The sequence below is a fragment of the Ambystoma mexicanum genome, chromosome 12 (assembly GCF_040938575.1).
Source record: "Ambystoma mexicanum isolate Mex_15411 chromosome 12, UKY_AmexF1_1, whole genome shotgun sequence".
NCBI classification, from domain to species: domain Eukaryota; kingdom Metazoa; phylum Chordata; class Amphibia; order Caudata; family Ambystomatidae; genus Ambystoma; species Ambystoma mexicanum.
The window spans coordinates 667,921,870-667,936,804 of NC_090936.1; the positions used below are offsets into that span (position 1 = coordinate 667,921,870).

A 14,935-nucleotide genomic window follows, 5' to 3' on the forward strand; every position below is an offset into this window, starting at 1 on the left:
TGAGTTACATTCTGAAGAGAGTAGCCACGAGGGCGTAAATGCAGCAATGCCCTCTACTTAAACTGACGGTTTGGGAGACTAGTATAGAACACTTCTTCTCCTCCGCTCCTATGTAGGACACTGCTGCCCCACTCCCCATATATATCACTGCTCATTAAGTTCCTCACGATACCCGTTGCATACAGAAGGCAGCCTCTGTATGTGGTGGCAGTGTGTGGCTGGAGATCGGTGCTGCCTCGTCTATTGACACCTGCCTATGACACTTCTGGAAGGACGAATATCACGTATATGCTGAGTTGACACACACACACACACACACACACACTCTCTCTCTCGCTCTCTCTCTCTCTCTCTCTCTTTCGGTTACTGCACGAAACACATTTTTGTTGTTAATTAAAACGTACCTGTTGACGTAAAAGGAACACTCGTTGCTGTTTCTGCAAAGAAAAAAAAGACATGCAGGCATTTGCATGGGTTCTTGACTTTGGAGATAAGAGATATAAATATAGAGGCATTATATGTCTCACAATTGTGTAGTTAGCAGTTGAGCAAGGAAGAAAGAGGGAGGGAGGAAGGAAGGAAGGAAGGAGGGAAGGAAGGAGGGAAGGAGGGAAGGAAGGAAGGAAGGAAGGAAGGAAGGAAGGAAGGAAGGAAGGAAGGAAGGAAGGAAGGAAGGAAGGAAGGAAGGAAGGAAGGAAGGAAGGAAGGAAGGAAGGAAGGAAGGAAGGAAGGAAGGAAGGAAGGGAGGGAGGGAGGGAGGGAGGGAGGGAGGGAGGGAGGGAGGGAGGGAGGGAGGGAGGGAGGGTTAGCAGAGTGAGAGGTACAAAGGATTGAAATAGAAGGATGACAGAGAAATCCCCTATGCATACTTCAACGAAAGAAAGATGTACAGATCGCAATATAGATAGATACAGTAGAGAATGTGACTATGACTTGCTATGCTTGGCCTGTCACAGCATGCTGCAAGGCATAATCGTGTTATTTTACTTAGGGAGAACTGTACTTGTCTTCTTAACAAAATGCTGTGTGTTGCAAATGTTATTTACTTCACATACATTATACCCTGGAACTATTTGGTGCAGAGACTGCCACATTGGTAGCAGCCATAAAACTGCATGTTTCCTCTCCCAAAAAAATAACATATTGAAGCACTGTTCAAAGTCCTAGTATGCGCTTCCTCGCTCTCACTATAAAGTATTTTGCAAGCAGAAGTTATTTCTGAAATGTGTATTCAATAGTCCATGAGACCATGTATTTACTAATGCTCAGCCCCTGAAGATCTTTCTAATAAACACTTTAAATTGTAAACGATGTACAATAAAGATATTTTCAAACCACTGTCAGGTCACACAGTATCTGGGTACTTATGAAGGTCGTCCATGTACACCTGCGGCCAGATGAATGACCGCGCGCCTCTCGCACAAAGAACACAATTTGCCATTTGACCTGCTCATTACTTTACAGAAAGGACACAAAGCTCGATATTTGATGTGTCGTCTAACCCTTTCCTAGCAGAGTGCAAATAACGGAGGGATTTTCCCTCATTTCCCGTCTGCACATAAGGGAGTCTCCATTGTGCAGGCACGCGCTTTGCATTAAGAAAGCATGCTCACGTGAATCAGGTCCTTGATGCGTGCTCTGCACATGCAGATCGCACTCCAGGGTGCATTACGGGAAGGGCAAAGGGTCCTGGAACTCAGGAGTTTGCTAATCTGGCTCCGATTCCCAAGCCACAACCTACTGCTACACAGTGCTTTAAATGGGAAAAAAAGAAGTGCAGGTACTCACCAAGCTACGAAGCCGGATATTCCGGTGCAGCACTTATGAGGCCGGCCGTTTCCGCTCATCACCTTGGGTACAGGTCCCATTTAAGCAAACCCTGCTAACAGGCAATGCCCAGTGACATTAAATTATGTGCCAAGGAGCCAACACTTTGGTAAAGCAGTGTATCTGAGATCCTATCACAAAAACGTTCAGACTGTTGTTATGAATTGTGTTCAAAATGTTTGAATATCTATATTAAATGAGACTTTCTTTTGCGTATCAAACTAGCAGATATCATGTAAAGTAAGCTTTAGAAGGTGTGAGGAATTCGCCCATCCGCACGCTGGCTGTGTGTTCGCCTGGGTTTTTTGAAATTTTAAAAGAAATTAAATGATGGTAGATGAACCTCTGGAAAATGTGTGGGGCTATTCAGCACACATATTCCTATGGTCACCGCACAACATACACATAAACCTGTGTACTCTGGGTGGACACAGCCTACAGGTGCCGTCCCCCTGTCATTTTTAGTTGGGATATGACAGCCCGAATTACATCATGTCCTCTCAGAAGGGGGGGGTGGGAACCAAACATTCCCCCTGCCAGGGCCAGCCTACTTAACTAACAAAGGATTCATGGATCCGCCCTGTTCTTTTGTTATCTCTGCTGCTGCTGGCAGCTTTGCATAATAATCAGAGTTTATTTCAAGCAGGCCCATCAGGGGCCTGCCTGCAGATGCTAACAAAGGAGACAGGAAGCCCCAACAACCTTACATACGCATTGTGTCACCTGAAGCCAGCTCCCACTTTTACTATCAATGAACAGTGAAATATAATGTCTGGGACTGTGTGTTGCAGTAGTAGGCCCCGCAGGGGGACCCCATTGAGAACGTAAGAGTATGCGATTTGACGGAGACAGAAAGTCTGGTCCTGCCGCAGCTTCAAGGGAGACCTGCCACTTTACTCAAATACCTAGAGACACCCTTTGATCTACAAAAGACAGGATGATGGGTTGGACTTAGTATTACATGTTTTCACCCCTTTACCTTTTCTGTTGCAAAGCACCCTGGTTATGAACTTATGTATACAGGAGATTTTTGGTGGGGACCCAGAATTGGTTCATTAAGGTAGGCCTAGCCTACACCAATCATTTTGACCCATTTGGCTTTTAAAGAGGGCTGAGCCCCTCTTTTGGGCAGATCATTGGAAGACTTTGCAAGGAGTAGCAAGAAGAGCTCAGAATTGGACCCTGGCTCAAGGTACAGTCTGCCTTACATCTTCTGCCAGCGAAGGAAGGCCAGGACCTCCAAGAGGCAAGCAAGATCCCTCCCCAAAACATCTCCCAGGGAACACAGGGAGATACTGAATCCAGAGGACCCCCCAGCAGCTCCAGAACTGGTACCCAGCCAGCACACATCGTGCTCTACTTGGCTCTACAACAAGCTTCAGAGGTGGCAAATGCCAGATAGTCTCTGTACCAAACCAAGGTCAAGGCAGCTGCATGCAACACTCTCCTCAGCTTTGGACCAACAGCTTTAAAGGATGACACAAGCCCAGTGAAGAAGCTAGGAGGGGTGCATCGACAAGCATCTACTGACATCCGCCTTAAAGAATATTTTTGAGCTAGTCGAGCCCCTCGAGCTGCAACCGACTGTACTGCTGACTGCAGTTATGCAGCAGTCACTAATGTCATCTGAGAGGCCTCGACCAGTGTTTCAGACCCGCCAACCAGCAATGAGACGATTTCTGACCCTGAGCCGCTGTGTAGGCCAGCATGCAGCATCTGTCCAGCTTCGCTCGCCAATCTGCCTGCTGTGTGATACCCGCAGCTGTCTCTTGCCTGGAACTCTGTCGCAGAAGCTGCAAGGCACCCTGAAACTGACTCGACTATGTCGAGCACAAAGACCATCTACAGCACAAGGTATAGTGTGGTTCTGTCCCCCTGGTCCTTCTCCAAAGGCCTGTAGTGACATTCTATGACCCATTACTCCCTCTGTGTTGAAACCAAGTATCCTTGAACTATTGCTATTAGTTACTTTACCGACTACCCTCCTGTCAGTATCCAGAGCGCATTCCTTTTCCTTCTTTGAAACTGTTTGTCCTCTGCATTCCTTTACAGGGTGGGTTGTATTTTTTAGTGTGCTAGAAGTGTCTGTTGTGAAATAAATGCAGTATATATTTGTATATAACCTTGTCTGGACAGTCCCTTTTATCATTGGGTAATAATTGTATTTTCGCTGTGTTGCTACAAACCAACGATCCATGACTTTGCAGGGATAAGCCTGCCATTCTGTCCAAATTACCAAAATTGGACAAGGAGGTTTATAATATGCTTGTGTTTCCAGTCTGTTTGGATCCCTTCTGGGATATAGGGATGTAGGGCTGATTAATGGTTTACAAACCGATATTAATCCCCGGACCACTGGTGCCTCAGAAGTTGATTCGTCACTGAAGGGCAGTTTGATTATTGCTCACTTTCATTACCTAATAAGACATTTGGTAGGTAACTGGAGTTGTGTGCAAGTTTTCAGTTGAAAACGTCCCATCACAACTCCAATTACTTAAACAATTACATATTAGAATAGGCACTGCTAATAACAAAGAAACATCTTTAAAAAGTAATTGTAACAGGTAAAGGCCACTTAGCGAAAGTGTGTTCCGCGCCTAGTGTGCTGAGAGCACAGTGGATGCATGTTTGTCTTTCATTTTGTTCTGCAAGGTGGACACTGACGATACATTATGGGCACTGTGGGTGGTGGAGAGAGGAAGAGGGGGAGGGCATGGCTTTCCAGAGCAAAGGCTGCAGACGTTTAGTCCTTTAAGTAGTGATAAAGTGAAATGAAAAGCTTTCATTTTCACCTCGCAATATAGTTGAGGATCGGCCTCTCTTTTAGGCGTTGAGAAGTGCAGGTACTGAAATGCTCAAAAATAAGAACTGCAGGTACTGAGGGCCGGGTAGGACCGGACAATTTAAAGCACTACTGCTACATACATTAATATGTTGGTATTCAGGCATGCCCACAGCCCCATGAAAAGACAAAATACACGTTACATTATAACCCCTAATGATAGAACACCTACCTGTTACACCTGTTGTAGACACTGTAGGACCTGAAATAAAACAATGCTCACTTAATAAACAATTATACAGCTGCAAACAATATGTTGGTAATCAGTCACGCTCACAACCCCATAAAAAGACAAAGTATACATTCCATTATAAACTCTAATGGTAGAAAACCTCCCTACTACACCTGTTGTCGATACTGTAGGACCCGAAAAAAACAGTGTTTACGTAATAAACAGTTGTACAGCTGCAAACATATTGTTGGCCCTGATGAATAATGAGAACATGTGGATTATTTTAATTGAAGACCAATTACCTTGGTTCCTTATTTTGTAAATATATTGTTATTCAACTGAAGACTTAAAATGTATGGAGGGACTGAGAATATCGGTTATATCAACAACCATCATATAGCTCAGGTTTATTTTCACATACAAAATAATGCACTGATAAATGTAGCTTTAAATAGAGCGAGCCATAAATGGCAAATTAATAAAGCTTTGCCTGAAAACACACACAAATTCACATATTTCGGTTTTACGATTCATACCCGTCCATCTTGCACCTACTATGAGGCCATTGTTACAATAAAAATCTGGAATAAATGGTTGGTGCTGAAAAATGATGTTGAACATCGTAGGGGCCAGAATATTGAAGGCTTTGTCTCGGGAGGTTAGCACAGCGGGAGGATAGCACAGCGGCAGCGTGCGCGTCTTGGAAGCAAGACGACACGGAGCAACAACAGGTTCGATCCCCGAGTCCGCGCTTAGAAACCTCTGAGTGTTTAAGCGCGTTATAAATACGTAACTAAGACAAAAAAAAACACAATTACGCAACTAAGAAAAATAAACAATTCCTGTAACAGCGCCTCGATGCCTGCGGGCTGTGTGAGCGCTTTATAAATGTAAAATTAAATTAAATTAAATTTGTAGAGATCTACAAGTTAAGTATTATCCCTGCAATTATGTATGCTTTGGAAGTTCTTAAAAGTGCACAAATAGGATGGTTGAGTAAACTAGAGGGAAAGCTCCTACGTTCCATAATTAACCTCCTTAAGGCCGTCCCTGTGAGGCGTTAAGGTTATAATACAGCTTTCCATCACTCTATTCTATATGGTGTATATGCAGAGTCCTTCTTTTCGCTAAATTGTGTAACTCCGATCGCAGCTCGAATGCCTTTTTACAATTGGACTGGACGATCAGTGTAACAACTTATTTGTTACGGAGCTAAAATCCTTTGCATTAACCCACCTAGAAAATTTGAACATTGAGCCTGAAATTTTCGATGCTAGACCACATTACGAAAAAGTAATACAAATAAAAAAACAGTGGGACATTACCTTAAATGTCGAAAGAGAACATAAATAAAAAAAGATATAACCAGTTTCCCCATCAGAGTTTCCCGAAGCGTAAGATATCTGATTACTTAATCAAAGCTGGTAGTATCCAATTAAAACGTTTTATCATGTATCTTCATTTTAACATTTTGCTGACAAACTTATACATTCGCTCCTGGTATGTTTCCTCTCCAGATGGTCAGTTACGTAGACTCTGCTCAACTAATGTTGAAACAAGTCGACATAGTCTTACGGACTGGCCCGTACTGTGGCAGTGGTATTTCAAGGGATACTAGGGCTTTGTTACAAAAATAGAAAGCACACGAAATGACCAACTTTGGTCTACACTCTACAGGGCTCAATCTGTTGTTATTACTTCGGCTGCTTTTTCTATAAGGAATATTACAAAAAATGTATTTTCTTTGGTTAATGAAGAAATACCATAAACCATTTTAAAAAGGATCTATATGAGATAATTAAGAAAATATCTTTTATTTAATCTATGTAATGAAAATGTAGTTATCTGTAATTTCTATGTTTTTTTCTCTTTGCATAAGGAAAACATTTATAATCCTTTCTATTATTTTTTAAATGTTATAAAGATATGTGCTTAAAGTTTGAAATGTAACTGAATGCACAGTAAATGCAGCTTTAAATTGAAATTCACCATGGAAAAAAATGAACGTACTTTCCCTAGGGCATAATACTGTAGAATGGAATTTTATCACATTTCATCAATACAATGACTTCAATCCTTCCGACCAAAAGTCAAACCCACCAACCACAGAAACGTTTACTCTAAGTAAGCAAACTTGATTGTCCACTGTTTGTGCAGGGGTAGGCTCCCAAATTGCCTAGATCTTTCATTGGAGAGCAACCTTTAACTTCAGTAGGTATTCGTTACCTTCTCTCCCCCACCACAATCAGAAACGGTATCCAGTCATTTTTTCGAAGCCCAAAGTTTCTAATGTAAATGTTGAGAATACATCTTTTCGAAAAGTCATTTTTTCGAAAAGACATTCTTCTGAAATAAATTCGAATATGGTATTTAAATGAAGGTAAGTATTAGTGCAGGGCTGGGGCCAGGGTTAGGGTTGGGGCTTGGGTTAGTTTAAGGGTTACATTGGGGGGTTAAATTAGGGTTAGGGTTTGTGTATATTGGGGGGTTAGGGGGAACCACCCAATATACACAAAAACATTAAAACGTAACAAGGGGCTGGGCAGTGCTGAAATTTCAGCACTGGACAGCCCCATGTAACGTTTTAAAGTTACAAAAAAAGCATTGAAATGCTACCTTTAACATGTAAAAGTGCATTTCTATTGAAATCAGTCCATGGCCCTCATTCTGACTCAGGCGTTAAGGGGTTTACGGCGCCGTAAACGGCGCCGACCCTTAACGCCTGATTACAAGGTTCCCTTTGCGGGATACCTTTTAACGGCTGCTTTTTTGCAGCCGTTAAAATCCATGCCGCAAAGGGACCTTGGCGATAATTACGGCACCGTAATTTACGGTGCCGTAATTATCGCCTTTCCCCATTCCCATTATGCCCTATGGGGCGAAAATGGGAATGGGGAAGGGTAAAATGGGAAATGGGGATTTACCGCCCCACTCACCTTGGAATGGGGCGGTAAATCCGCCAACCACCATGGCGTAAACGTAGTTTACGCCATGGTGGTAAGGGTACGACCCAGGCGCTAACTTACCGCCTGGGTCGTAATGAGGGCCCATGTCTATTGTCAACTGATTGGTTTCGATAGAAATGCACTTTTGCATGTTAAGTATAGCTTGTCAAAGCTTTTGTTTTCGAAACTTTTGTTTCGAGGCTTTAGTGATTAGAAACTTTTGTTTCGAAACAATCACTATAAACCGTCAGAAACATCCTTCCATGATTGCTCCTAGCCATGTTTTGTCCTTGTCATGGTCTAGCTAGCATACAGGAACATCAGAAGAAGTGTGACATTACAGCAAAGATTCCCCTTGCCCCTTCCTTCCTTCAGAAGTAAGCCTCTGTGAATAAATTTCTCCAAAACCTGAATCTCCTGAATTTTCACTGTATTTTGGTTACTTGGGTTTGACCAAACATTTAAGTGATTTGGATGACAGATTTAGGCTAAACTCATGACAATTCATGCTGATGAAATGTTGCTGTACTGAGTGAGTTGAAGAGGTCAAACCTTTTGCTGCCAGCACGTGTTCAAAGCAAGTACAGTAGAAAGGTAATGGAATTGGACAGTTTAGACCCTTTCCTGCCGGAACACTCAAACAGAGTAAAGTGTCTAAATGAATACTGACTGGATTTAGTGAGACCGCCGAGAAATTGCTCCAGGTGGTCTTTCTAAAATTAACGGTAATGCCCCTGAACACATATACACACACAAATGCGTGCAGGAGTTTGGGAAGGAGGGGAAATGATTGTATTGGGGAAGGTGGAGGAGGGGAGAGCAGGTCAATGTGAGTGTGCTTGCGTGTTTGTGTGTTAAGACGAATCTGGGGATGTCGTCCCTTAGGGGGAGACATTTCCCATGGGCCCAGGGTGGTGTGTACATAGCACAATAGTCCCCCCCCTGGGGGTGGTGCACAGGGGGTGGATGAAATGGGAGGGGAAGCTCCTTATGAGATTAGAGATAGCCTTCCCCAGAGAAGGCAAAAAGAAATCAGACATCCTTTTTCATACTTTTCCAGTACCAGTACTGGGAAAAAGAAGAGGACTAGGAGTATGAGAATTAGAGTGGTCCAGTTGTCTGCAAGAACCCATTGCCTCTAAATCAGTCCATGGCCCTGATTCTGACTCAGGCGTTAAGGGGTTTACGGCGCCGTAAACGGCGCCGACCCTTAACGCCTGATTACAAGGTTCCCTTTGCGGGATGGCTTTTAACGGCTGCTTTTTTGCAGCCGTTAAAATCCATGCCGCAAAGGGACCTTGGCGATAATTACGGCACCGTAATTTACGGTGCCGTAATTATCGCCTTTCCCCATTCCCATTATGCCCTATGGGGCGAAAATGGGAATGGGGAAGGGTAAAATGGGAAATGGGGATTTACCGCCCCACTCACCTTGGAATGGGGCGGTAAATCCGCCAACCACCATGGTGTAAATGTAGTTTACGCCATGGTGGTAAGGGTACGACCCAGGCGCTAACTTACCGCCTGGGTCGTAATGAGGGCCCATGTCTATTGTCAACTGATTGGTTTCGATAGAAATGCACTTTTGCATGTTAAGTATAGCTTGTCAAAGCTTTTGTTTTCGAAACTTTTGTTTCGAGGCTTTAGTGATTAGAAACTTTTGTTTCGAAACAATCACTATAAACCGTCAGAAACATCCTTCCATGATTGCTCCTAGCCATGTTTTGTCCTTGTCATGGTCTAGCTAGCATACAGGAACATCAGAAGAAGTGTGACATTACAGCAAAGATTCCCCTTGCCCCTTCCTTCCTTCAGAAGTAAGCCTCTGTGAATAAATTTCTCCAAAACCTGAATCTCCTGAATTTTCACTGTATTTTGGTTACTTGGGTTTGACCAAACATTTAAGTGATTTGGATGACAGATTTAGGCTAAACTCATGACAATTCATGCTGATGAAATGTTGCTGTACTGAGTGAGTTGAAGAGGTCAAACCTTTTGCTGCCAGCACGTGTTCAAAGCAAGTACAGTAGAAAGGTAATGGAATTGGACAGTTTAGACCCTTTCCTGCCGGAACACTCAAACAGAGTAAAGTGTCTAAATGAATACTGACTGGATTTAGTGAGACCGCCGAGAAATTGCTCCAGGTGGTCTTTCTAAAATTAACGGTAATGCCCCTGAACACATATACACACACAAATGCGTGCAGGAGTTTGGGAAGGAGGGGAAATGATTGTATTGGGGAAGGTGGAGGAGGGGAGAGCAGGTCAATGTGAGTGTGCTTGCGTGTTTGTGTGTTAAGACGAATCTGGGGATGTCGTCCCTTAGGGGGAGACATTTCCCATGGGCCCAGGGTGGTGTGTACATAGCACAATAGCCCCCCCCCTGGGGGTGGTGCACAGGGGGTGGATGAAATGGGAGGGGAAGCTCCTTATGAGATTAGAGATAGCCTTCCCCAGAGAAGGCAAAAAGAAATCAGACATCCTTTTTCATACTTTTCCAGTACCAGTACTGGGAAAAAGAAGAGGACTAGGAGTATGAGAATTAGAGTGGTCCAGTTGTCTGCAAGAACCCATTGCCTCTAAATCAGTCCATGGCCCTGATTCTGACTCAGGCGTTAAGGGGTTTACGGCGCCGTAAACGGCGCCGACCCTTAACGCCTGATTACAAGGTTCCCTTTGCGGGATGGCTTTTAACGGCTGCTTTTTTGCAGCCGTTAAAATCCATGCCGCAAAGGGACCTTGGCGATAATTACGGCACCGTAATTTACGGTGCCGTAATTATCGCCTTTCCCCATTCCCATTATGCCCTATGGGGCGAAAATGGGAATGGGGAAGGGTAAAATGGGAAATGGGGATTTACCGCCCCACTCACCTTGGAATGGGGCGGTAAATCCGCCAACCACCATGGTGTAAATGTAGTTTACGCCATGGTGGTAAGGGTACGACCCAGGCGCTAACTTACCGCCTGGGTCGTAATGAGGGCCCATGTCTATTGTCAACTGATTGGTTTCGATAGAAATGCACTTTTGCATGTTAAGTATAGCTTGTCAAAGCTTTTGTTTTCGAAACTTTTGTTTCGAGGCTTTAGTGATTAGAAACTTTTGTTTCGAAACAATCACTATAAACCGTCAGAAACATCCTTCCATGATTGCTCCTAGCCATGTTTTGTCCTTGTCATGGTCTAGCTAGCATACAGGAACATCAGAAGAAGTGTGACATTACAGCAAAGATTCCCCTTGCCCCATCCTTCCTTCAGAAGTAAGCCTCTGTGAATAAATTTCTCCAAAACCTGAATCTCCTGAATTTTCACTGTATTTTGGTTACTTGGGTTTGACCAAACATTTAAGTGATTTGGATGACAGATTTAGGCTAAGCTCATGACAATTCATGCTGATGAAATGTTGCTGTACTGAGTGAGTTGAAGAGGTCAAACCTTTTGCTGCCAGCACGTGTTCAAAGCAAGTACAGTAGAAAGGTAATGGAATTGGACAGTTTAGACCCTTTCCTGCCGGAACACTCAAACAGAGTAAAGTGTCAAAATGAATAATGACTGGATTTAGTGAGACCGCCGAGAAATTGCTCCAGGTGGTCTTTCTAAAATTAACGGTAATGCCCCTGAACACATATACACACACAAATGCATGCAGGAGTTTGGGAAGGAGGGGAAATGATTGTATTGGGGAAGGTGGAGGAGGGGAGAGCAGGTCAATGTGAGTGTGCTTGCGTGTTTGTGTGTTAAGACGAATCTGGGGATGTCGTCCCTTAGGGGGAGACATTTCCCATGGGCCCAGGGTGGTGTGTACATAGCACAATAGTCCCCCCCCCCTGGGGGTGGTGCACAGGGGGTGGATGAAATGGGAGGGGAAGCTCCTTATGAGATTAGAGATAGCCTTCCCCAGAGAAGGCAAAAAGAAATCAGACATCCTTTTTCATACTTTCCAGTACCAGTACTGGGAAAAAGAAGAGGACTAGGAGTATGAGAATTAGAGTGGTCCAGTTGTCTGCAAGAACCCATTGCCTCTAAATAATTAAACAATAAGACCAGGAAGTGCAGGAGTTTAAATATGCCCCACCTGATAAACTGAGAGAGAGCCAGTGGCAACAGAGAAGCAGCTGGGAACGCTACCGCAGCAGACCCAGATAAAGGAAAGCCAAGGCACCAAGCACATAGGGCAGAGATAGATAGGGTATGGTCCAGAACACAAGGACGAAATGGCCGCCTATGCGAATCAATCCCTGGGCATCCCAGGGACTCTAGCATGGCAAACGCGAGAACATTATTGAGGCATAAGGGGCTGTGTATTTGGCATATGATGGCACCAACTGGAAATGTGAGGCTGCACCAGTACATGTGGTGGCTATCCCAAACATACAAGGAATTGTTTACATTCGTGAGAGGAACATCCAATCAAAAGAATGTTACCAGAAGTAACATGTTCTTCGAATTGATTGTGTCCTCCCACGTATTCCTCATCTTTTGATAGACTCCCAAAGCAGTATTGGTCTTGTAGGAGGGAGTTAGAATTTATACATGTCCTTAACAATTATCATGGACAGAATGAAGGACTGCCTTCCCAAATCTCCCTTCCTGAGTGGAAGGTAAGTCCAGAGAATAATGTTTTACATAATTGTGAACAGTAGACCAAGCGGCTGCCACACATATGCCCTTAAAAAGCACACCTCATTGTAGAGAAGAAGATGTTGCATGCCCCTCGTAGAACGGGTCCCCAGACCCTCCGGAGGATCTTTCCCATCCAATCTTTAACATTCCTCAATAGCCAGAATGATCAATCCGGATAGGGTTTGTTTTGTTACTGCCAAACCTAATCTTTGCCAGAAAGGAAGGCTTCACTTTAAGAACCACTTTGTCTTTATAGAATATAGTGAATGGAGGCTTACAAGAAAGGGCCTGCATCTCGCTCACTCTGCGGGTTGATGTTACTGCAACTAGCAAAATAAATTTCAATGTCGACAGTCTTAATGAACATGAATGAAGAGGTTCAAATGGAATACATGTTAGAAATGTTAGTACAAGATTTAAAGCCCAAAGACGGACCTGAAAGGGAGTAGCTGAATATACATTAGTGAGCTCTGTAAGGAACTCATGGTGGCAACAGTAAAGACAGACACAAGTAATCACAGTTCAAGGGTGTTTATTAAACTGTATGAATGGGTGCGAAAAATGCCTAATCTAAACCTAAATCTAAAATGGGAGCAAGCTGCAACCATCAAATAATAATAGGGCAGTCCTAGTCGCATCTTGACAAATAAAAAGGGCCCATACTAAAAAAAGTATTGCCAATCCTTACTGCTAAATTACAAAAGTGTGTTCGATAGTGTTCACAAGAAAAAGAAAGAACTGTTCACAAAATGATAAGTCAGGATGTTATAGCCGGGGTCTCCCTTTCCCACATTTTTAGCACAGGACAAGACAGGACTTTGAGCACAGCACACTCCTGGGTTTCTCCAGAACAAGGCTACAGTTATTTTCTGCCATATCAGGACCTTCTTGCCTCCTAGGGCCTGATGTATCCAAAATAACAAAACAAAAGTTCCTTTCTGTATGTACATTGGGTGATGACTCATCACCCCTGGAGCCCCCTCTTCAGGGCTCAGACCGTTCTCAAATGTTAGCCTCCCTCTGTCGGGTTCACTATGGCCTTTTTCTCAGAATGTTTCACTTGTATTCACAAGACTTTTTGAACAACCATTCACTGTGGACATTCCTCCACAGGGTTAACTCTTGTCAACACAATGCTCACAAGGTTATTGCTGTTCACCCCGTTTTGCAGGCATCCCTCAGCCAGGTTCACATTTGCCAGTTACACAGTTAACTCTGTGTTACACAATGCAGTAGTTACTTCCCTTAACTTTCCTCTTGGCTATGGGTCAAAGACCTTCGAGTGTACAAGGGGTTTTACTCAACCCTTGTATGACCACTTAAACTGTCACATCAGACTCTCGTAGGTATCTATAGTCTATAGTTTCCACGAAAGGGGACCAGCCAGAGTCTTTTGAATAAGAGCCCACTTGGCGCCGGACCACTCTGCAGCTGGTATTTCCTTTGGTTTTTAACAGTTCAGTAACACACAAGTTCTTTTGTTCTTTGATTCACGATAAGTTGCTGTGCCGCTCATGACAATTCGGTTTACTATGGGCTCTCCCCTCTGTCTCACCGGCTGTGATGAACTGCTTGGCATTTCTTGCATCTGGATTTCAAAGATGGTACCACGGTAGCAAGCGTCTCTCCCCGCCTTGGTTATCAATGTGGGAGGATCCTGTGCACCGTTAACATCTTTTACACCACATGCTAGCTGTAGTTCCCAAACTTATGATTCCTTTCACGGAGGATTCGCGGGTGTGGGTCGGGAAGCACAAGGACACTTCCCTCTTTGTCATCCTTTCAGTTGCCGCCGCCTTTCTCCTCCTTTTGAACTGCCATCCTGAAATAACTGTCTCCTTGGGCGGATCGCCTTGCTCAATGTATGCTCCCTTGCTACGCCTTTTATCCCTGTTGGGAAGGGAAAGGGCCATCAGGTGTGTGTAGTTATTGTCAATTGCCTGACTCTGCCTGACCCTTGTGTTGGAAAATGTCAGGTAAATGGCTCTGGTGTTAGTCCGCTGTCGTTCTCGGTGTAAGAAAGTGTTTGTGTTGGAAAGGGTCGTAGGGGGGTTAGAGCTTCTAAATATCCTATGGGGTAGGTTGGGGAAAAGGTGTTATAAGAAAGGGGTTACAGCGTCTCCCGGGTCGGTGTCCCACTTCCACTCCCCAAAGACGCCCCCATCCAGGTGATCCTCCCCTACTGGTCCACCCCAAGGAACTAGATCCAATAGCGATGGCCGTGTCCTGGCCACCTGGATGACACAGATCATTGTGGACTAGCGGGTGAGACACCTTTCTCACAGTCCTTTAAGAAATTGTATGATTAATGGGAATTTAAAGCATGAAGTTTCCTCCAATGAGTGCTTGAAAATTGAAAGCGCTGCTATATAATCCTTTATGGTTCCAATCTGGGCCCCCATCATTGCTAAATGTAACAAAAAGGATAACACCATAGGTGTATCGCATTGAAATGGGTCAACATCCTTTTCCCTACACCAGTTGCTGAATTTGTTCCAACGGCAGCAGTACAAGGATTTCGTTGCTGGC

The 14,935-nt window shown here is 44.0% G+C and overlaps 1 protein-coding gene across 50 annotated transcripts in view; it reads right to left on the reverse strand.

The window, feature by feature from the left end:
* Window positions 1-14,935, reverse strand: part of LOC138513982 (mucin-19) — a 1,848,798-nt gene that overhangs the window by 795,824 nt on the left and 1,038,039 nt on the right. For all 50 annotated transcript variants that reach the window (XM_069629210.1, XM_069629207.1, XM_069629194.1 and 47 more), the window contains exons 56-57: window positions 4,842-4,871; window positions 405-437 (exon numbers count right to left, since the gene is read on the reverse strand). In XM_069629210.1, coding sequence (XP_069485311.1) covers window positions 405-437; window positions 4,842-4,871 — 63 coding nt within the window. The remainder of the gene's footprint in view (window positions 1-404; window positions 438-4,841; window positions 4,872-14,935) is intronic.